Source organism: Tupaia chinensis, unplaced genomic scaffold (genome assembly GCF_000334495.1).
Source record: "Tupaia chinensis unplaced genomic scaffold, TupChi_1.0 Scaffold000685_1, whole genome shotgun sequence".
In the NCBI taxonomy this organism is placed as follows: domain Eukaryota; kingdom Metazoa; phylum Chordata; class Mammalia; order Scandentia; family Tupaiidae; genus Tupaia; species Tupaia belangeri.
The window spans coordinates 1,697,182-1,719,247 of NW_006160208.1; the positions used below are offsets into that span (position 1 = coordinate 1,697,182).

The following is a 22,066-nucleotide window of genomic DNA, read 5'->3' on the forward strand; positions in this document are numbered from 1 at the left end:
CGGCATTCTCTTCATCACTGGGCACGCTGTCGGTAGTTTCGCTTTCTGTTAATAGAGAGAAAATACAGGGTTATCATTCTTGCCACCTAAGCTGTTTTGGGGACTCAGGCAGTGTTTGACAAAATGTATCAGCACTTCACTTTCCAAAAGAGACATGGATTACTAAATTAATCATTATTTTCTCCTATGTAAGGTCAAGAATTTCTACTTGGGAGAAGCTAGATTGAATTTTAATTTTCTACTCTTGGCTCTTTAGACAAAGTGGGTTTTCCAGATGAAGGGGAGATTGATGGTCCAAGGGCCAGGCTGTGTCCATGCAGAGCCAGTTCCTCCAGAATTGGGCACAGGGCCCTGTGGTAATGGCCTTCTCTCACTATTGCCTCTTCTGTATCTACTGTGTCCCACACTGGTCCTCTTCTCTCCCAATCTATGCCAATCATTTCCTTTATGTCCCAACTTGAAATCAACATTTTCCAATTCTTCTTACATTTCCCTATTCTACTCAGATCCCTCCTTGACCTACCTCATATCCCCTTAGCACCTATTTCATGGCTTTCTGGAGTTGTATTTTCCACCTGGGTCACCTGGGTGTGGGTGAGCATGCAGATTCCAGGGAGGTCCCATGACTCTTGCCTCCTGGCATCCACTATCTTGGGATTCCCTTCTCTTGAATGTACTTGGACCCGTGCCCTGCTTTTAACCAACACAATACAACAAAGGTGGTAGGGTGTAGGTGATTACGTGTCTGTGATTATGGTACATAATGATACAACTAGTCTTGTGAGGAGCCTATCTCCTTCGCTGGCTCTGAGGAAGCAAATGGCGATGACGGAGATGCTCACACGGCAAGGAACTAAGGGCTGCCACCAGCCAACAGCTAGAAGGAAACGCCCTCGGTTCAACAACCTGTGAGGAGCTAACCTCTGCCAAAAACCACGTGAGCTTGGAAAAGGCTCCTTCCCCAGTTGAGCCTCGGCCCACATCTTGACTGGAGGTTTGCGAAACTCTGAAGCAGAGGATCCCGCTAAAGCATGCCTGGACTCCTGACCCACTCACACCTGTGAGATGATAAGTGGGTTGCTCTAGGCCACTACATTTGTGGTTATATTGTTACACAGCAACAGATAACTCATCAGTTAATACCCTGACGTGGCCTCCAGTGAGATACTGAGGAAGTCATTTAACTTGACTGAGCTACCATTGCCTCATTAGCAAATACTACCAGTGTCCAAAGAGGACTATACAATGAGTACCTGAGGGGGTTTTTGGGAAAAGGCCTTACATGGGACCTGGCACACAGGATGCACTCATTAAATCAGCACAGTGCAACATGAGATTGCTGTCACCGGCTGGACTGACAGAGCCAAAGCTGACAGCTAGCAGTTACACACCTGTACATACAACAAGTAGAAACATCTATGTTTTCCGAATAAAAAATTGATGGTGTGCAGTTTTCCAGCATTCACAGATGGCATACAGGGTAGAACTTTTGAAAGACACAGACCCTCACAAATCACATAGTCTGAGTCATTATTTTATAGAGAAATGGTGGTGGCGAGCGTTTGTGGAGTGTGTGCCAAACCAGAGCTTGCCTGTCGGTCCTGTTTAGCCCTCCCAGACCCTAAACCAGAAAGCACTTACTGGCACCCCTCCGTTACACAGAAGAGCTACAGGCTCTAGTGCTTCCACCCCTGCTGAGGGACGGGCATCTTCCTGGTGTCAGAGCTAGGAAGACATGGCTCCAGCTCAGACAGAGCCCTTCCGATCCCATCTCTCCCTTCAGCATTAGCTCCAGGCTGTCTACGAACTAAAGGCTAAAGAACAAGTAGACAACTCTGCCACAGGTGCATTCCTTAAACAAAATGTTGACTCCACTAACCCCACCTGGAGCCTTTCTGCATGCTCCAGGGCCTTGGTCTTGTGACTTCATGCAGGCTGGGGCACTCCCCGGAGGCTGGCCACCACAGTCAAAGGACTGGCCTGTCCACTCCTTGGACTGAGTGTGCTTCCCCGGGGCATCCCCACTGGGACCAACAGATGCCCAGGGAAAGGTTCAGCCTGGGCTGACCATGACTTTTGCCATGAAGACAGACTACACCGAGGCACAAAGCACGTACCCACATGGAAACAAATGAAAAACAACAGAAAAGGAAAATTCGCCTCCTCACCAAACCCTCATATGAGCTCAGTATCCTGAGGAGGCAGGAATTGGTATAGCCACTCCCAAGATGAAGAATGAGGAACAGAGATGTTGAGAAACCTGCCAAAGTTGAGGACTGAGTCAGCACAGGGGAGAGAAAACAAAATTGCACTTCTGGTTCCAGGGCCCTGGGCTGGGAACATAGTGAGACTGCTTCCCGCTACACAGGCAGAATTTCAAGATCCCCATTCCATTTTTATGCTTTACTTTCTCAGTGCTCCAAAACTACAGTTTCTCTTCCTTCCATAATGTCTAGTCCCCCTTTGCTCCTAATGAGCCTCTGTAAATAGAGGCTGTCTTCACTGTCTTCTTTCTGTTCCTTTCCCCTTCACACAAAAACAAACAGCGCTGTAAAATATGCTTCAGACAAGGGACCAATAACCAGAATGCACAGGGACTCAAGCAGCTTACCTGAACGAAAAGTGTCTAACCCAATTAAAACATGGGGAAAATGAGCCGAACAAAAATCTCTCTAAGGAAGACATACGAACAGCCAAAAAGCATGTGACGAAATGATCAGCATCCCTCATTATAAGGGAAATGCAGATTAAAACCACGATGAGGTACCACCTAAGCCCTGTCAGAATGGCAAAGATTAAAAATACAAAAAGTGATAAGTGTTGGCAGGCAATGTGGTGAAAGGGGAACTCTCCTACACTATTGGTAGGAATGTAAACCGGTCCAGTCACTATGGAAAACAATATGGAGAGTCCTCAAAGATCTACAAATAGAACTACCATTTGACCCAGCAATCCCACTTCTGGGTAGCTACCCAAAGGATAGGAGAATGCTCAGTTGGAAAAGTGCTTGCACATCTATGTTTACTGCAGCGTTATTCACAATCGCTAAGACATGGAACCAACCCAAATGTCCACAATCAGATGAATGGATGGAAAAAGTGTGGTACATATACTCTATGGAATACTATTTAGCTGTTAAAAAAAAAATCAAGACCCTGGCATTTGATAGGAAGTGGTGGAATATATGGAAGATCTATTGCTGCGTGTAGCAAGCCAGGCTATGAAAGAAAGATATTGTATTATCTACTTAATATATACTGACTTTCCACCTTTATGGTACAGATCAAAATACTGGAGGGCTTAAAAACAGTGAAAATGGTTATGGAAGCTGAGGACAGTGTGGAATGAAGAGGGGAGAGAAGGGAAGAGTATAGAAAAGGATAGTAAGAGAATAAATAGCCATAACACTAATGGGACACAGAAATGGTTTATTGCCTGTTGATAGCATCTATACTATTCATAACTGGACTGGTCTGAAAAGTATTTCATATTGGGTAAATTCTCTTTACAAGCCAACTGATACATAGTGATCGAATGTTTAAAAAAAGAGAGAATTAATAATAATAATCATCATCATCATCAAAAAAAATAATGAAAAGCTATTAGATGATGATGTGGATAGAATGTCTTTGTCTTGACCGATATGCACAGTACTTGTACTGGGAAAGAAATGTAATACACTGTAAAGATACATGCGATTAAATGTAATACAAAAATTATGATAATAAAGTTAAATTTTTAAAAATTTTAACGTTAGATTTTTTTCAAAATAACGTATATGGTGTTTAATTTGTTGAACAAACATCATATATGATGAATTAATAATAATTATCTTGAATAAGCTCATCTGAAATAATATATTTCAATATTTTAGCATTTTATTCCTTGGGTATGGAATAAAATAAAAATACCATTAAACTAAAAATTATTGTAATTCTTTTTTTTTTTGAGATATTTTCGCTATAGGGCACATGCGCTCGCCAGACAGACAGAGAGAGACAAAGAGACAGAAAGCGAGAAATCAACCCCCCAGGGGGGATGGCCACGCTGCAATCCCTTCTCTTCCATTCTCCTCTCGGGATTTTGGGCATGCAAGCACACGCACCCGGCATGAGTTTTAAGCCACCAGGTCCAGGACGTGAACCGCAGTCGACTACGTGGGAGTCCAGTGACATATCCATTACGCTAACTGCTGGTTCCTTTTTTTTTTTTTTTTTTGAGAGAAAAATTATTGTAATTCTTAAAAAGCAGCGCTAGTAGGCACTTGGTCGGGGGTAGAGATACATGAAAACAAGCCCTTGACACCCAGGTGGTGGAATTCTACAGCCCACGTTGTAGTTTCTGGAAGGGCTGGAACTTGGTAAGACCTTGAACAGACCATGGAAGTGATTGGAATGTTAATTCCTTTTAGGAACCTCATTTTCAACTTCAGGGAACAGTTGCAGATAAGGAAAGATACCTATGTCCTGAACTTACATTTTCAGCTGCCATACAGGTCAGCTGACGAGCGTTATTTCTAAAATAAGAGCAATTGCTTCTGAAGTAGTTCAGGAGACACTCCATACTAGCAATCTAAGGTTTCTCATTTTTTTCAAGTTTGTATTTCTTCCATGAGCGATAGAAAGAAAAAGAGAGACAGAGAGAGAGCCATCCCCTCGGGGTCCTTCATGCTGCAATCTCACCCTAGGCTCAGCTGGCAGGATCAACGGCACACACATGCCCAGCATGCTCAGGGAGGTCCCAGGACACAAACAAAGGCCCGCTCAGGCCAGGCCAGCTGCATGACAACTGCACCACCAACTGGCCTCTACGTTTTGTTGTTTATAAAAATGGCCTTCAGTGCCTTCAGCCCAGGAGCAGGAGATGCCTGAGGCTGCCATCTGAGGACAAAAGACCCTTCTCCACAGGAAAACAGCATTTCTTTTTTTTGTTTTTTGCTATAGGGCACGTGTGCTTGCCACACAAAGAGAGACAGAGAGATAGAAAGCAAGAAATCAGCCCCCAGGGGGGATGGCCACGCCGCAATCCCTTCTCCTCCATTCTCCTCTTGGGCACGCATGCACACGCGCCCGGCGTGAGTTTAAGCCACCGGGTCCAGGACTCGAACTGTGGTCGACTACATGGGAATCCAGCAACATAGCCATTACGCTAACTGCTGGTCCCAGAAAACAGCATTTCTATGGCTAACTCTTCTAAGTGCTTTGTTGGATGTACTCAGACCCACCTTCCTATGTTCTCAGCCTTCCTACATGGTTGCTATTCCTGGGATGACTTCCAGTATGAAGCATACGTTCACTGAAGCTGCTGCTTCCAGGTCAGTGTTACTGCTGAAATACCTATGTGAGTTATTTCATCTTCCTTTCCGATTAGTTCAGACTTTTTTTTTTTTTAACTTACTTTAAATACAATGGGATGGAAAAAACTGGAGTTGCATCATTAGCATGCTCTGAACAAGCTTAAAAGTGTTCACTGAGCAGCAACAGGTACATGAGCTCAGGTTCACTTAACCTTGTTGGTATCCCACCCTAAAAGCAACTGGGTGAGAGGGAAGAGGGTGACGTGGATTAGATGACCTCAAAAGTTTTTATTCCAGGGACCAGCAGTTGGCGTAATGACTGTGTAGCTGGACTCCTATGTAGTCGACTGTGGTTTGAGTCCCAGACCTGGTGGCTTAAACTCATGCCAGGCACATGTGCGTGCGTGCCCAAAATCCCAAGAGGAGAATGGAGGAGAAGGGATTGCAGCATGGCCATCCCCCAGGCCATGCCCCTGGGGGCTGATCTCTCGCTTTCTGTCTCTCTGTCTCTGTCTTTCTGGTGAGCGCACGCACCCTATAGCATAAACCTCTCCAAAAAAAAAAAAAAGAGAAAAGTTTTTATTACAGAGCTGCAGGTCTAGGACGATGCTGGTCTCAGACGCGCACTCCACTTCTGCCCAGTTTTTAACGCCTCTAGAGAATATGTACAGTTAAATCATGTCCAGAACGTTATGGGAAAGGAGACAACACGTTTTATGTGAAAGCCTTTTTGTACCCCAACATGTTTCTATTTTTCAGAAGGCTCTTGTTCAACAAGTTTTAATTTGTAAGATTTGATTTCTTACCACAGTTCCTCAATGACCTTCTCTAGAAAGTTCAAATAAATAGTTCAAATAAGCATCCTGTAAGTCTCAACGATATTGTGCTTTTGCTTCACTCAACAAAATGCAAACTTGATATGGTTTCCATAAGGACCCGATGTCTTTAGTGATGGCTGCTGGTCAGTAGGCAATCTGCATTTCCTCAGTTATGACCAATTAATCCTTTGTATTATGGTTTATTCTCAAGCTATTCTGAACTCCTTCTTATCCACTCCCCTCAAAAATACCATAATGGATTTCTTTAACTAAACTCTTAATGAGTTAGTAAAATCTAATATGACAGAGTGGGCAAAGCACTACTTTATAATAGACCTTTAAAAATATTAATAAAATGAATATTATCCTCTGGAATGTCCCAAGGTCAGGCTCTGAAACAGCCCTCTCCAGCAGAAAAGTTTTTACAAACCAAACTAAAATTTTATGTAGCTTAAAATATCTAATGTGGGCCAGCAGGTAGTATGGTGATTAAGGTGCTGGATGCCACATGGCTGACTCCATAGTCTGAGTCCTGGACCCAGTGGGTTGAAAAACATCCAGGCACATAGGCATGTGTGCCCAAAATCCCAAGAGGAGAATAGAGGATAAAGGATTGTGGCATGGCCATGTCCCCTGAAGGCTGATTTCTCACTTTTCCTCTCTCTCTCTTTCTCGCTCTGGCAAGTGCACATGCCCTATAGCAAAAATATAAGCAAAACAAAACATCTAATGCAAGTAAGTATTCCATTGAAAGAAACTGTCTCTTCTCTGTCTCACCATAACAGGTAGACCATAGAGGAGAAGACACAGTTGCAACACTGAATGCATTTTCTCTTCTGTTGTTGTTCATGCCAGGGCATATGTGCATGACAAGAGAGAAAGAGAGAGGAAGAGCGGGGAGCACCCTCCACTGGGCACGGTCATACCATGGCGATACCTCTAGCCCTCCAGGTTGCCAGGATAATGGGCACGCTATGCTTGCCCAGCCTGTTGCAGGACAACTGACCCGAGGACTCAAAACATGATCAGCACGTGGCTTCCAGCTCCACAGCCCAGTATGCTACCAACTGTGCCACAAAGGATGGGCCTGAATGTAGTTCCTTAATACTACTGGGATTACATCTCAATGATTGGTAGGGAAACAGCAGACAGCTTTTCAATGGCAACTGGCTAAACAAGTAAAAGAAGTGGGTCAGAGGAGGTTGAAATTCAGTTGAAGAGTTCGAGCAAAGGAAGTAGGTCAAGAAAAATAGGCAAACAGACTATTCTACTAGGAAAGACTTAAAAAATAAAAGTGAATACTGGGACCAGCAGTTGGCATAATGGTTATGTTGCTGGACTCCCACGTAGGTGACCACGATTCGCGTCCCAGACCCGGTGGCTTAAAACTCACGCTGGGCGCGTGTGCGTGCGTGCCCAAGATCCTGAGAGGAGAATGGAGGAGAAGGGATTGCGGCATGGCCATTCCTCCCTGGATGGTGATTTCTCGCTTTCTGTCTCTATGTCTCTGTCTGTCTGGCGAGCGTACGTGCCCTATAGCAAAAAACCTCTCCAAAAAAAAAAAGTTTCAATCTCCTGACAAAACAAGGAAAACAAAACCTCGCACACAGAGTGTAATAATCCTTGCAACAACTGATACAGAAGAAAGTCACAAATTTCCAGTCTTCGCTACGTAAATATAAGCAAAGTAGCTTAGTGTCCCACGCTCAGTTATCTCTCTTGAAAATGAAGTCATGAATATTCTGCTCTACCTCCTTTGGTGGGTCCTTGTGAAAATCAAACGAGATCATGGGATATGGATGTGGTCTGAATGGCAGAGCTCTGAGCAGCTTTCCGGGACAGCAATGCAGAGGAGGGCGTAAGAATAGGTCTTGGGCTGGTCTGTAGCCTAGTAGTTAAGGAAGCCAGATCCTGTATGGTCTGATGCAGTTCAAATCCCAGTCCCAGTAGCAAGAAAAACATGCTAGGTGCCTATGCATACATGCTCACAATCCTGACAGGAAAAATGGAAAAGGGATTGTGGCATGACCACACCCCATTGGGAGGTGCTTTCTCCTCTCTTCTCTCTCTCTGGTGAGCACACATACCCTTTGGCAATTAAAAGACAGACAAACAAAAAGAAACCTTTGGTATCAGCTGCACATGGGTTCTATTGTGGTGCCAGTTGTTCATGCCCGTGCACACTACCCACATCAGCCTTGAGATTCCTGTGTAGCCACCTGCCTAGCCATCAATCTATTTATTTATGCCAGAGGGTCCATGTAAAGAGAGCGAGGAAGAAGAGCAAGTGCCTCCCATGGAGAATGGTCACACCACAATCCCTTCTCCAGCTCTCCCTTCTTTTGAGATTTTGGACACACACTCACAGGTACTAAGGGTGTTCCTCAAGTCACCAGGTCCAAGACACAAACCACACAGTCAGCGACTTGGTATCCAGATGCCTTAGCCGCCAGACCGTGGAGTCAGCCCTGATTCCTCCTTTTCAAAGCAGGTTGATCATGGTGTTACTCAGACTGTTCTGTCAGGACAGCTACTTTCATGATAATTCGACAGTTCAACTGTGCTGAGTATTTGGCATGGCTTTCAGGACACAATAACCATGTAACAAACAGTAGTTGTCATTCTTGGGGACTGGAAAGTCCGAAAAGGAACTGACACATGCAGGAGTTTAAAGTATGTTCAATAAAGAAACGATGACAGGCATGGGGTGGTTGCCAAGCTATAAGCTTCCTAGGCCAAGGTTTATTCTCATATCCTTTTCAGGTTCCTAGTATAAAAGCAAGTGAGGACCTTGGAGACCTTACACAAAGTGAAATAAGCCAGTCACAAACGGACCAATACTGTATGCGATACCTCTAGCCCTCCAGGTTGCCAGGATAATGGGCACGCTATGCTTGCCCAGCCTGTTGCAGGACAACTGACCCGAGGACTCAAAACATGATCAGCACGTGGCTTCCAGCTCCACAGCCCAGTATGCTACCAACTGTGCCACAAAGGATGGGCCTGAATGTAGTTCCTTAATACTACTGGGATTACATCTCAATGATTGGTAGGGAAACAGCAGACAGCTTTTCAATGGCAACTGGCTAAACAAGTAAAAGAAGTGGGTCAGAGGAGGTTGAAATTCAGTTGAAGAGTTCGAGCAAAGGAAGTAGGTCAAGAAAAATAGGCAAACAGACTATTCTACTAGGAAAGACTTAAAAAATAAAAGTGAATACTGGGACCAGCAGTTGGCATAATGGTTATGTTGCTGGACTCCCACGTAGGTGACCACGATTCGCGTCCCAGACCCGGTGGCTTAAAACTCACGCTGGGCGCGTGTGCGTGCGTGCCCAAGATCCTGAGAGGAGAATGGAGGAGAAGGGATTGCGGCATGGCCATTCCTCCCTGGATGGTGATTTCTCGCTTTCTGTCTCTATGTCTCTGTCTGTCTGGCGAGCGTACGTGCCCTATAGCAAAAAACCTCTCCAAAAAAAAAAAGTTTCAATCTCCTGACAAAACAAGGAAAACAAAACCTCGCACACAGAGTGTAATAATCCTTGCAACAACTGATACAGAAGAAAGTCACAAATTTCCAGTCTTCGCTACGTAAATATAAGCAAAGTAGCTTAGTGTCCCACGCTCAGTTATCTCTCTTGAAAATGAAGTCATGAATATTCTGCTCTACCTCCTTTGGTGGGTCCTTGTGAAAATCAAACGAGATCATGGGATATGGATGTGGTCTGAATGGCAGAGCTCTGAGCAGCTTTCCGGGACAGCAATGCAGAGGAGGGCGTAAGAATAGGTCTTGGGCTGGTCTGTAGCCTAGTAGTTAAGGAAGCCAGATCCTGTATGGTCTGATGCAGTTCAAATCCCAGTCCCAGTAGCAAGAAAAACATGCTAGGTGCCTATGCATACATGCTCACAATCCTGACAGGAAAAATGGAAAAGGGATTGTGGCATGACCACACCCCATTGGGAGGTGCTTTCTCCTCTCTTCTCTCTCTCTGGTGAGCACACATACCCTTTGGCAATTAAAAGACAGACAAACAAAAAGAAACCTTTGGTATCAGCTGCACATGGGTTCTATTGTGGTGCCAGTTGTTCATGCCCGTGCACACTACCCACATCAGCCTTGAGATTCCTGTGTAGCCACCTGCCTAGCCATCAATCTATTTATTTATGCCAGAGGGTCCATGTAAAGAGAGCGAGGAAGAAGAGCAAGTGCCTCCCATGGAGAATGGTCACACCACAATCCCTTCTCCAGCTCTCCCTTCTTTTGAGATTTTGGACACACACTCACAGGTACTAAGGGCGTTCCTCAAGTCACCAGGTCCAAGACACAAACCACACAGTCAGCGACTTGGTATCCAGATGCCTTAGCCGCCAGACCGTGGAGTCAGCCCTGATTCCTCCTTTTCAAAGCAGGTTGATCATGGTGTTACTCAGACTGTTCTGTCAGGACAGCTACTTTCATGATAATTCGACAGTTCAACTGTGCTGAGTATTTGGCATGGCTTTCAGGACACAATAACCATGTAACAAACAGTAGTTGTCATTCTTGGGGACTGGAAAGTCCGAAAAGGAACTGACACATGCAGGAGTTTAAAGTATGTTCAATAAAGAAACGATGACAGGCATGGGGTGGTTGCCAAGCTATAAGCTTCCTAGGCCAAGGTTTATTCTCATATCCTTTTCATGTTCCTAGTATAAAAGCAAGTGAGGACCTTGGAGACCTTACACAAAGTGAAATAAGCCAGTCACAAACGGACCAATACTGTATGATTCTACGTGTATGACTACCTATGAGAGCCACATGCACAGGGACAGGAAGTAGTCTGGGGTTTCCCAGGGACCAGGGTCCAGGCCAGTGGGCAGCTGTTTAGTGGGTATAGTTTTAGTTCTGGAACAAGAAAAGAGTCCTGGAAATGGGATACTGGTGATGGCTGTCCCACCATGGACTTAAATGCCATGGAACTGTACAGTTAACAATGGCTCATGTGGTTGATTTTATGCTATGTGTACTTTCCTCCAATTTAAAAAAAAAGGGAAGAAAGAAAGTTGGCATGCAGGAAATAGGAGGTTAGCATAGAGGTTGATAATTCACAGAACAACCAGTCATTTGAATCATCTCTAATTCTAATGCTGATTCCGTGCCAGTTACAGGGTGGCCCTGACTGGAGGACACCCCACTTGGCAGCACAGAGGAACGCTGGGCAGAGTCCCTGGACCATTCACTGGAGCTAACTGCCGTTTCCCACAACAGGGCCTCTGCTTTCCACTCTCAGTATCTGCAAGCGGTCACACCGACTCAGGATTTATGTTTCCCAACTATGACTGAGTTCCAAAAACTTAAACGAAGATCGCCAGGGAGAGACGATGAAATGACGTAATGCTGGTGGGAAAAGGAGCCATCGTACTCTGTCAGGATGAAAGAACTAAGTGAATCTGTTTCTAATTCTGTGACTCCGTCTGGACCAGTTCCCGCGATTATGCGGCCAGTTCTCTGGGGAATTAGAAATGGACTCAGGCTCCTAGCCCTATTAGAAATTGCACCAAATAGAAAAAAGGAAGGGAAAATGGGTCCAGTCATGATAGCACAGCAGTAGCACTCACTCTGCAATGCTGGAAACCACATGGAAGATCAGGGTTTGGTTCCTGTGATCCTGGCTAGCTGAGAAGGCTGGGGGAGGGGTTTCGGCATGAGACCCTGTCGAGGGTGCTAATCTGTCTCTCTCCATTTCTCATGAAGTGGCAAGGAGTGACAAGTAACCTCGGTGAGTTGGAATGGATCTAGCAATGACCTCGGCATCTGAAGGCTGAGTCAAAGACCTGGCCTAAGCACTTACTGGCTATGTGATCTTGGGCAAGTCCCTTCACTTCCCAAAATGAAAAGATTGGACAAAATGATCTCTAAGGTCTATCCAGCTTGTTCAAACTGAGATTCATCAAAACTGCCTGCCACATTCTGATAACTTGTATAAATAAATTAGATTGATCAACAATCTTTCTAAGAAACCTTTTATTTTTTAGTCATAAGCAAAAATGTTATAGGGCATCAAGTAAAGAAATGCTGTGATTATATCTCCTAAGAACAGAAATGTCCTTCCAAGATCTGGTCAAAATAATAATAATAATAATAATAATAATAATAAGGCAAAAATAATTCTCAAATATTTTCTTTCATATGGTGAAATGAATGAACCTACTCTGAAGGACTGCCTTTCCCTGCTCGTCGCTCAGTCCCAAAGCTGCCCGCCGGCCTGCTTACCTGCGTAGGAAGACACGGGGGAAATCTGCAGAGGGTAGAGCTCGCTCATGCTGACCGGCTGCTCATCGCTCTCAGTGGTCACCTCCACAACTTGGCAAATGTCTGGTGGATTAGTGACAATCTCTTGATCCTCAATATTGCTGTCCAGATGGGACTGTCCTACAACTTCAAAGATGAGAGAGCCATCATGCACCAAAGTCATCTGACTGTACAATTCTAACATGAACTCTCGAGAAAAAAAACCTCCCCGGGCCAGCAGCTGGCATGGTGGTTGAGCAGCTGGATCCCACATGGTTGACTGCAGTTTTGAGTCCCAGAACTGGCAGCTTGAAAAACATGCTGGGTACATGTGTGTGCATGCCCCAAATCCTGCAAGAAGAATGCAGAAGGGATTGAGGTGTGGTCATCCTCCTGGGAGGTGTTTTCTCACCCCACCCCACCCCCACCTCCTGCCTCTCTCTCTCTCTCGCACGCGTGCACAAGCATACATGCCCTATGGCAAAACTAAAAAAAAAATAAACAAAGAAAGGAAAAATAAAATCCTTCCCCAACAGAACTAAATAGCCAGTCATCAAATTCCTGGTAACAAGTCACTTGCCATCAAGATGAAGAACAAGACTTAGCTCTTGGTTAACTACCTGGCTCCCCAAGATGTCCAGGACTCCTGCCATGGTAGGTACAGGTGGCAATGTCCTGTCCAGTTCAGGAGCGCTCCAAACACAAGCAAGCACACAGGCAAGGCTGCACACCCAAAGGCTGCATCCAGACCCAGCCACAGGCCAGGAAGGTCAGCACTTCGAACCTGACCTATTGCTAGTCCCTGGTCTTGCTCAGAAGATAAGTGCTTTGTTTATTTTATGGGTTCTAATGGCCCAGGGAGACATGATAAAGACTTAGTAAGGAGGAAAGACCACAAACATTTACTCCACGACGTCATTTCTAGCTGTTTGGATGTTCTATTTATACGATCAGCCTTCTTCCTGCTTTGCAGACATGACCACCTGGCCGAAACAGAACAATGGAACAGAGACAGTTCCTAAATTCTAACATAGATTGTACTGAGACCTTGAACACTGATAAAATAAAAACTGACCATCCTGACTCTGAACGCTACCTCTTTTTAAATTGTTTTTCTTAACTAAACGTTTTATTCTAAGACATTACAAATAGACAGCTCTAAGAAATAATATAAAGAGATCCTGTGTGCCCTTTTCTTCAGCTTCCTCCAAGGGTAACTGCAAAACTAGAACACAATATCACAATAGAGTGTTGACATTGACAGCTGTCTGCCCATCTTGTTCAGATTTTCTCAGTTTTACTTTTATGTGTGTGTGTGTGTGTGTGTGTGTGTGTGTGTGTGTGTGTATACTTATTTTTATGAAATTAAAAAATTTAACCAGAGTGACTATGCGCTAGCTGGAGGGGCAGACAGCATGGCAGGATGGAGTGGGGGAGGAGAAGAAAGCACATTTTACGAAGCACAATTCCCTTTCTTCCATTCTCCTACATTTGCCCCTCCTTGGGGATTTTTGAGAACACATGCTAATACACCTGAAGTGTTTTTCAAGCTGTTGGGTCTGGGGCTCAACCCACAGGGTTGGTCATATGGAATCCTGTTGCCTTAACCACCATGCCATTGGCTGGACCAGTTCTATGCAATCATACCATATTAGTGGTTTCATGTATCTATCACAGTCAAGACACTGAACAAATCCATCATGACACCTAGCTCTTGTATTATTCTTTTGTAAACATATATACCATCCTTCAGTACCTCCCCATCCCCCTCCATGTCCATAACTCCTGGCAGCCATTAATCTGTTCTCCACTTAAATAATTTTGTTGTTCTGCTATAGTAAACATGCACTCACAAGAGAAAGACAAGAGGAAAAGTGAAATCACCCTTGAGGGGACATGGTCACACTGGAAATCTCCTCCAGTCTCCTTTCGGGATTTTCTGGCATGCATGCCCATGGGCCTAGCGTGATTCTCAAGCCACCAGGTTTGTGACTTGAACCATGCAGTCAGCCACATGGGATGCAGTCCCTGAACCTTCATGTCACCTGCTGGCCCCATTTTTATATTTTTAAAAAATAATTATTTATTAATTTTATTTTAATTTGACCAGAGAGAGAGAGAAAGTGAGAAAGCAAGCCACCAAGTCGGGGACTTGAACCATGGTTGGCCATCTGGGAGTATCCAGCACCTTAACACCTCAGTACCTGCTAGTCCATTTCTATTATTTTTATCATTTCAAGGATGTTACAGATATAGATTTACATGGCGACCCTTCAGGATTGGCTTTTCTCACTCAGCATATTCCTGGAAGTTGCCAGTGCTGTCTTCTGTATCAACAGTCAGTCCCTTTTTATTGTTGACTAGTATTCTTTGGTATGAATGTACCACCATCTTTTCTTTTAAAAATATTTATTAAATTCCATTTGTTATTATTTTTTAATTTGACCAGAGAGAGAGAGAAAGTGAGAAAGCAAGCCACCAGGTCCCAGACTTGAACTGTGGTCGGCCATGTGGGAATCCAGCGCCTTTAACTACCATGACTCCTTCCGGCCCCCAATACCACCACCTTTTTAACTAACTAGTCACCACCAATGTCTGGATTGATATTAGTCTTTGACTGTTACAATAAAGCTGCTATTCAGGTTTTATATGAACATAAATGTCCATTTCTCTTGGGACGAATGCCCAACAGTTCAATTTCTTGGTCTTATAATTACATGACTAGTTTTACAAAAGACTTTCAAACTGTTTCCCGGAGTGGCTGTACTATTTTACATTCTCATCACCAACATCTTGAGTGACCTAATTTCTCTACATCCTCACCAGCATTTGATGTTGTCACTATTTTTTATTTTAGCCATTTTAATAGGCATGTAGCAATATCTCATTGCAGTTTTAATTTGAATGTCCCTAATGCTCTGCCCTAATTTTAAATAGAACTGACCTTACTGCTGTTGGCCGATCGACTAGATGAAATGTCCCTGAAAACTGATTCTAATAGATAGAGGAGAGGATAATAACATGGTGTCAATGTTTTCCCAAGGTCTTAAAGCACTTTGCCACCATAATCAATGTTTTACTCAAGCCCATATGAGTTATTTTAACATTTCAACCCCTAAGAATGGCAGGGGAAGCATCGTGAGCCCTTACAGATGAAAAGCTCAGGCACAGAGAGGTGGGATGACTTGTCCAAACTCACGCAGTATTTTATGAGCAATCTTCTATGCTCCTGTCATTTTCTGCCCATCTGCAAAATGTTCAGGTTTGGCAGGAAAAGGCTCAGTCCCACTGTCCTTGAGATGTTCACCATTCTTGGTGGGCTCCAGTTTGAGTCATTCCAAGTATTTTATTTGGTAAAGTATTTTGTTTATAAATAAGTTCTTGTTTTAAGCATTCTTGCCAGGTTAAACATGACCTGACAGCTACTCAGGGAAAGTTTCAGAGGGCAGTGAGAATGCACAGGTTTGTCTGTTTGTTTAGATTTTTTTTTTAAATCGTCTTAGGGTATGTGCACTTGTGGGGGTGGGGCGAGGGGGAGAAAAACAGAGACAATGAGAGGGAAAGTGAGAAATCACCCCCCGAGGGGATGACCACAGCACAATCCCTTCTCCTCCATTCTCCTCTTGGGATTTTGCACACACACATGCATGCAACTTGAGTTTCAAGTCACTGGATCTGAGACTCAAACCATGGTCAGCCCTGTGGGAGTCCAGTGACATAACTGCTACACCATGGACTGGTCACATCTTTAATTAAAATGAGAAAGAGGCTGGGAAAGGACACGTGAGGATGTGATAAGAGTCCCCCACGCCACAGTCTAGAGCGTGCATGGGAAGTTGGATGCTGCTTACATTTTCCTGGGACGTCTAAAACTACCGAAGAGGAAGAAAAGCCACATGTGGTGGGCAGGCTCCCAATCCTTCCTTCATTTGTGGGGCTACCCTACGTAAGTCTGAGGACATCCGCCACTCAGTTCACCCGACTAGACCGAAGGCTGACACCGACCTCTCTTAAGATTCTACTGCCTCCTCTCTCAAGTAAAATAAAGTGTCAGGAAAACAAGAAAATGGTCTATCCTGTCCCAAGTCCTGCAAAGCAGAACGGGGGTGAAGGTAGAAACAGAGCGTGTGTGTGAGAGAGCGAGCACACGCACGTGCTCAGGGAGAGGCAGAGAGATAACTTGGACACTAAAGCAATTAGGGTCTTATCTAAACCCGATTTGAATCAAAGCCACTTTAACTTCCAGTTCTCTAAAAGTCTTTTCTCTTTTGCACTGTCATTCTAATTGAGAGACAGCAAGCCAGCAAGGAATATAAACAGAGGGACAGCTCAAGTAGCTACCTATTTAGAGACCTTGGTCCTAACCAGGAATTCTCCCTTTCACTGCTGCTGTCATCCATAATGCCTGAGCGGGTATTTACCTAACAAAGATTTACAGAGCACCTGCTCTGCACAGCATTGCCATCAGGTCCTCCCGGGAGGAGCAGAGAAAGGTCACAGTCAAGGACTTGGTTTGTAGGAAGCCCAGCAGGCTACAGGCCACAACAGCCTAGAGAATAAGTTTAAGACAGTGAATATGTGAAAATTAAAAAGAGAAAAGATAAGAGGATGAGGGGAGAACTCGTGTGATGAAAGTTGAGGAAGTGGAATATTCTTTTTGGTTTGAGGAATTAGACAGTGGGGATCAAGCAAAAGGCAGTGTCCAGAAGGCCCTTGTTTCAGGGGGCGCCTGCCTGACCACGCCTGCACAGGTGGCCCCTCTCTCCCCTCTGAGAGTGTCTCTGTCAGTGTCATCCACCCAGAACTGCAATGCGCCATGACCTGGTGACATTTCTGGACTTTCCGCCTGTTGCTCAGACCTTTAACTCTGTATCTGGATGGGTCTGAGCTCCGTGACCCAATCGGGGGTCCTGAGAGCTGTGCACGCTCACACGGAGGTGGGGCTCCATGGAACTGCTGAATAAACAGATGCATGAAGGGACCGCTAGATCTGGCCTCCTGCAGGAGTTCACGGACAAGCTGCAAACACGGGACATGGCAATTAGTGTTTGAAAACATTTCAAGACTTCCGGCAGGTGGGCTCTTTTAAACCTAGCCTAAGTAATAAGATGGCGCAGGCTGTGGTTGCAGGGGGCTGGGTGTGGAGGAGGAAATGTTTCGGGGTGATGGAAATATTCTGTCTTGAATATAGTGGTGGTTACACAACTGAGTGCATCTTCAAAATTTATAAAACGTATGCCTAAATAGGGTTCATTCTATTGTATTTCACTTACTATATAGGACTTAAGACATAAAAAAAAAAGGAATTAATGTGCCTTACTCAATTTTAAGTGTATCCTGAATGCTGGTAACAAGGTCAGAAAGAAAGGTTTTGTTTCCTGGGCGACGACTGAGATACCCAGTGAATATAACTACGCTCTCTCTAAGGCCAGCGTTCCCCAGAGAGATGCAATGCCTTCGGCCTCAGTAAGGGACAGCTACTTTGCTCTATTCTGACAGCAAGGAGGGCACTTAGGAGACTTTCCAACTCTCAAGGATAAGCCCATAAAAAAGGCAGGGAGGGATCAGCAGTTGGCATAATGGCTATGTCACTGAACTCCCATGTAGTTGACTGTGGTTTGAGTCCCGGACCCAGTGGCTTAAACTCACGCCGGGCGCCTGTGCGTGCATGCCCAAGATCCCGAGAGGAGAATGGAGGAGAAGAGATTGCGGCATGGCCATCCCCCCTGGGGGGTAATTTCTCACTTTCTGTCTCTCTCTATTTTTCTGGCGAGCGCACACATCCTATAGCAAAACAAAACAAAACAAAAACACCTTTCCAAAAAAAAAAGGCAGGGAAACCCCAACATCCAAGATACTGTATCTGCACAATCTCTCTCTCTCCCCATGTGAACTGACTTCTCTGAACCCACCGAGTTAAAAGAGAGCAACACTAACTCCTGCCCCTTGAGAAGATACCTGAATCACAAATTTACCTGCTGTGGTCAATAAGGTCAGAGGTGGCATCCTTCTGGATGCTCAGAAATATCCCGACTGATAATTAGATTGTCAGAAAAGTCATGATGTGGGCCAGCAGGCGGCATGGTAGTTAAGGTGCTTGATTCCCACATGGTGGACCATGGTTCAAGTCCCGGAACCGGCGGTTTAAAAATCACAGCAAATAAATAGCTAAATAAACAAATAATTTAAAAAAAAAAAAAAAAAAAAAAAAAGAAAAAAAAAAAAGCAATTTAAAAAAAAAAAAGAAAGAAAGAAAGAAAGAAAAGTCATGATGTATTTTTCTGCTTTTCTACACAAAAATGCATCATGACTTTGCCAACAACCCAACAGTGACAAAACCTAACTTCCTGAGCACTATTTTTGCCTCTCCCTACCCCATCTCCCGAGAGCCTGTGCAGAAGGCACAATTACAATCCCCTTTTGAGACAGGAGTAGCAAGAGCATCAGAGAGAACTCGGTGACAGGAAGTAGACAATCACACAGCAAGCAGGTAGCAGAACCAGGATTCCAGGTCAGCGTTACCTGAACCCATGTTTCACCTCTGCGCAATTCAGTCTCCACTCATGAGAAGAGTTCATGAAGTTTGAACTGAGCTACCCTCGGCCTCCTTAGCCCCTCTGAAGCAGAAAACGTTCGCATCTCACCTTAATGAGACTCTGGGCTCATAACCAATACTGAAATTGCTTTTCAACAGTTCTCTATTGGGTGCCAAGGAAATTCTCAAATGGCTAGAAGAGCTTGACATCTACTAAGCCCTTCCAGCTTAGTAAGGTCAGCACACCATGGAGAGTCCCTCACAGGAATGGAATTCTATCTGACCCTCGTCGCTGAGAATGACGACAGTATTATTCATGGCTGGTTACTGCTGGACCGGTCTGATTCCTTAGAAGGCCATTTTTACTTTATTAACAACTGTTGACTTTAATGGAGGGCTCCACCTGAGAAGGCAGACTGCTCCCAGGTCAGTAGAGAAAACACTGAAAACACAGCAACTATTAGGATCAGAAAGGCCCGAGAGGTGGGTTGGACCTACACGTCATAGGTTAATAAAAAGCTGAAACCCAGGGGTCAGGTAAATTGCCAAGGTCACCTAAGTAGCTGTAGAGTCCTGAATTCCATTGATTAGCAGGGCATACAAAATCAGGACATCCACATGGTATCGTGGGGAAGAACTCCTCCCTGCCCTTGCCTGAAAACTCTCAAAACTGTTCATAGCAGACCTGTTGACACAGCACAGACAGAGGCTGCTTTTCTTACTCAAAAATGAGACTTCAAAAAGTGGTAGAAAACCAGAATTAAATATGATTTTTTTCTTTTATATTTTTGCCAGAGGGTGCATGAGCTTGCCAGTGAAAGAGAGAAAAGAAAAAAGAAAAAAACCAAAAACTCCCCGAAAGGGTGCAGTCATGCCACAATCCATTTTCCTCTATTTCTCCACCCCATCAGGATTTGGGGCATGTGCTTGGCATGTTTTTCAAGGCACTGGGGCTGGGACTTGAACCGCAGTCAACCATGTGGGACTGAGCTTCCAATGTGCTGAGCACAACCATTGTGCTATGAAGCCAGCCCCCAATACAAGATAATTTTGATGAAAATAATAAGTAAAATAAAATCTGTGCATAGTTTTTTTTTCATAATATGTATTTCCATGAACTTTATGAAGACCACTTGTATGTGAGTTTGATAATATAGCAATTATATAAATTTTCCATATTCCTATTACATCTCATTTGACCCTCATAGCAATTCTGTGAGGTGGGCAGGATGGGTATTATCATTTTTAAGATAATTTAACAGATTTCCTTTTTATAAACTAGTATACATATAATTACATATATATAACTTATCATTTATATGGGTTGAATCTCACAGAGGTTAAGAAGTCTGCCCAGCATCAAGTGGTAAATAAAAACACTTCAGAATTAGGTTTAGAACTGGAGTCTATTTTTTAAGGACAGGTCTTGCTGTTGTGACACCGCCAGCCTCAGCCTTCCAGCTGGGATGACAGGTGCAGGCCACCCATGGCCTTGAAGTTGGCCTGAGAATTGAACGCATGCCTTCCAGGTGGCCTAGGCCTATGGAGCACAGCATTTCAGCAGCATGTGTCGCCATGGCTGGGCCAGAACCCATGTCTTTTCCTTTCTAATCTAGGTTTCTTTCTCCATAAAACATGGCAACGATTTGGTTTAGATGCTCGATAACAATGAGAGAGTGAGTCACTATGGGGTTGTAATTTCAGAGGTAAGAGTTCTCTCTTTGTATAGGCCAGACTGACTGCTGGCTATCCCTACTTCAGCAGGTTGGCAAAGGTGTAGGATGAAGCAAGAATGAGGTTGATACAGTACATACTCTTTTTGTTTGTTTTTATTGCTATAGGAGGCCTGCGTTAGTGAAGGAGAGAGAGAGAAAGTGAGAAATCACCCCCTGTGGGGGGTGGCCATGCTCAATCCCTTCTCTTGTTCTCCTACTGGGATTTTGGGCATGCACGCACACATGCCTGGCATGTTTGTCAAGCTGCTGGGTTGGGATTTGAATCATGCAGTCAGCCAAGTGGGATCCAGCTGCCTTAACCTTCACCCCACCTGCTGGCCCACAGCATATACTCTGCCCCCAAAAGGAAATAGCACCACGTGTCACCATACAGAGGAAAGCACGTAACCTGTCCAAGTAAAACCCAGTAGAGGGTTAATCAATGTTTCCAGGGTCAACCACCTGGGAGCAGAAATCTGGGTAAACCACATCGAGTTGGCAGCTTCTGCTCACCATGGAGCAGCCCAACGTCCACTTCTTATCCTGTTGACAGGATCTTAGCAGCCCCTTCCTGATAACAACACGCACCACCAACCTCACTTCTCCAGGAAGTGAACCTCCAGCCACACGGAGGTTCAATTGTTCAGAATAATTCAAACTCAGAAACAGGCATAAAAGTGATGGGCTGGGGCTAGGTCATTCCAGACTCTGGAACATGAGATGTTTTGCCTTCAGTGCAACAGTGACGTGATGAGACTAACTTTTTTTTTTTTTTTAAGAATTTTTTTATTAAACTTTTTTTATTTATTTATTTTAATTTGACCAGGAAGGAAGAGGGAGAGAGAGAGAGAGAGAGAGAGTAAAGTGAGAAAGCAAGCTGCCAGGTCTGGGACTTGAACCACAGTTGGCCATGTGGAAGCCCAGGGCCCTTAACCACCATACCACTTGCCGGCCCTGAGACTAACATTTTTTTAAAATCACTCTGGAGTCAGCCAGGTGTCATGGCAATTAAGGTGGCTGCATCCCACACAGCCAAGTGCATCGTTCAAGTCCCAGACCTAGCAGCTTGGGAAATACATCAGGTGTGTGTTCACACATACCCAGAATCCCAGGAGGAGAATGAAGGAGAAGGGATTACAGCATGGCCATCCCTTCTGGGGGGGCGATTTCCCATTTTCCCTCTGTCTTTTTTTGTCTGGAGAGTGCACTTGCCCGATAGCAAACTAAAAAAAAAATCATTCCCTGTGAAGAATGAATAGCAGAGGATAGGGTGGAAGCAGAGCCCAGATGAGAACCAAGACAGGCTAAGGAACAGTGGCAGAAATACTAGGCTGTTGGAAAAGTCATGATGCATTTTTGCATAGAAAAATAAGTCATGACTTTTCTAACAATCCAATAGAAGGGAACAGATCTGAGAAGTACCAGGAGGGACTC

General features: G+C 44.5%; 1 protein-coding gene across 5 annotated transcripts in view; it reads right to left on the bottom strand.

Annotated features, from left to right (window-relative positions):
• IRF2 (interferon regulatory factor 2) overlaps positions 1-22,066 on the bottom strand; it is a 116,219-nt gene that overhangs the window by 3,245 nt on the left and 90,908 nt on the right. For 4 of the 5 annotated variants that reach the window (XM_006160432.3, XM_027776604.1, XM_006160433.3 and 1 more), the window contains 2 exons: positions 12,365-12,529; positions 1-45 (listed from right to left, as the gene is read on the bottom strand). In XM_006160432.3, the coding sequence (XP_006160494.1) occupies positions 1-45; positions 12,365-12,529 (210 nt within the window). The remainder of the gene's footprint in view (positions 46-12,364; positions 12,530-22,066) is intronic. The other variant, XM_027776603.1, reaches the window with a different exon arrangement.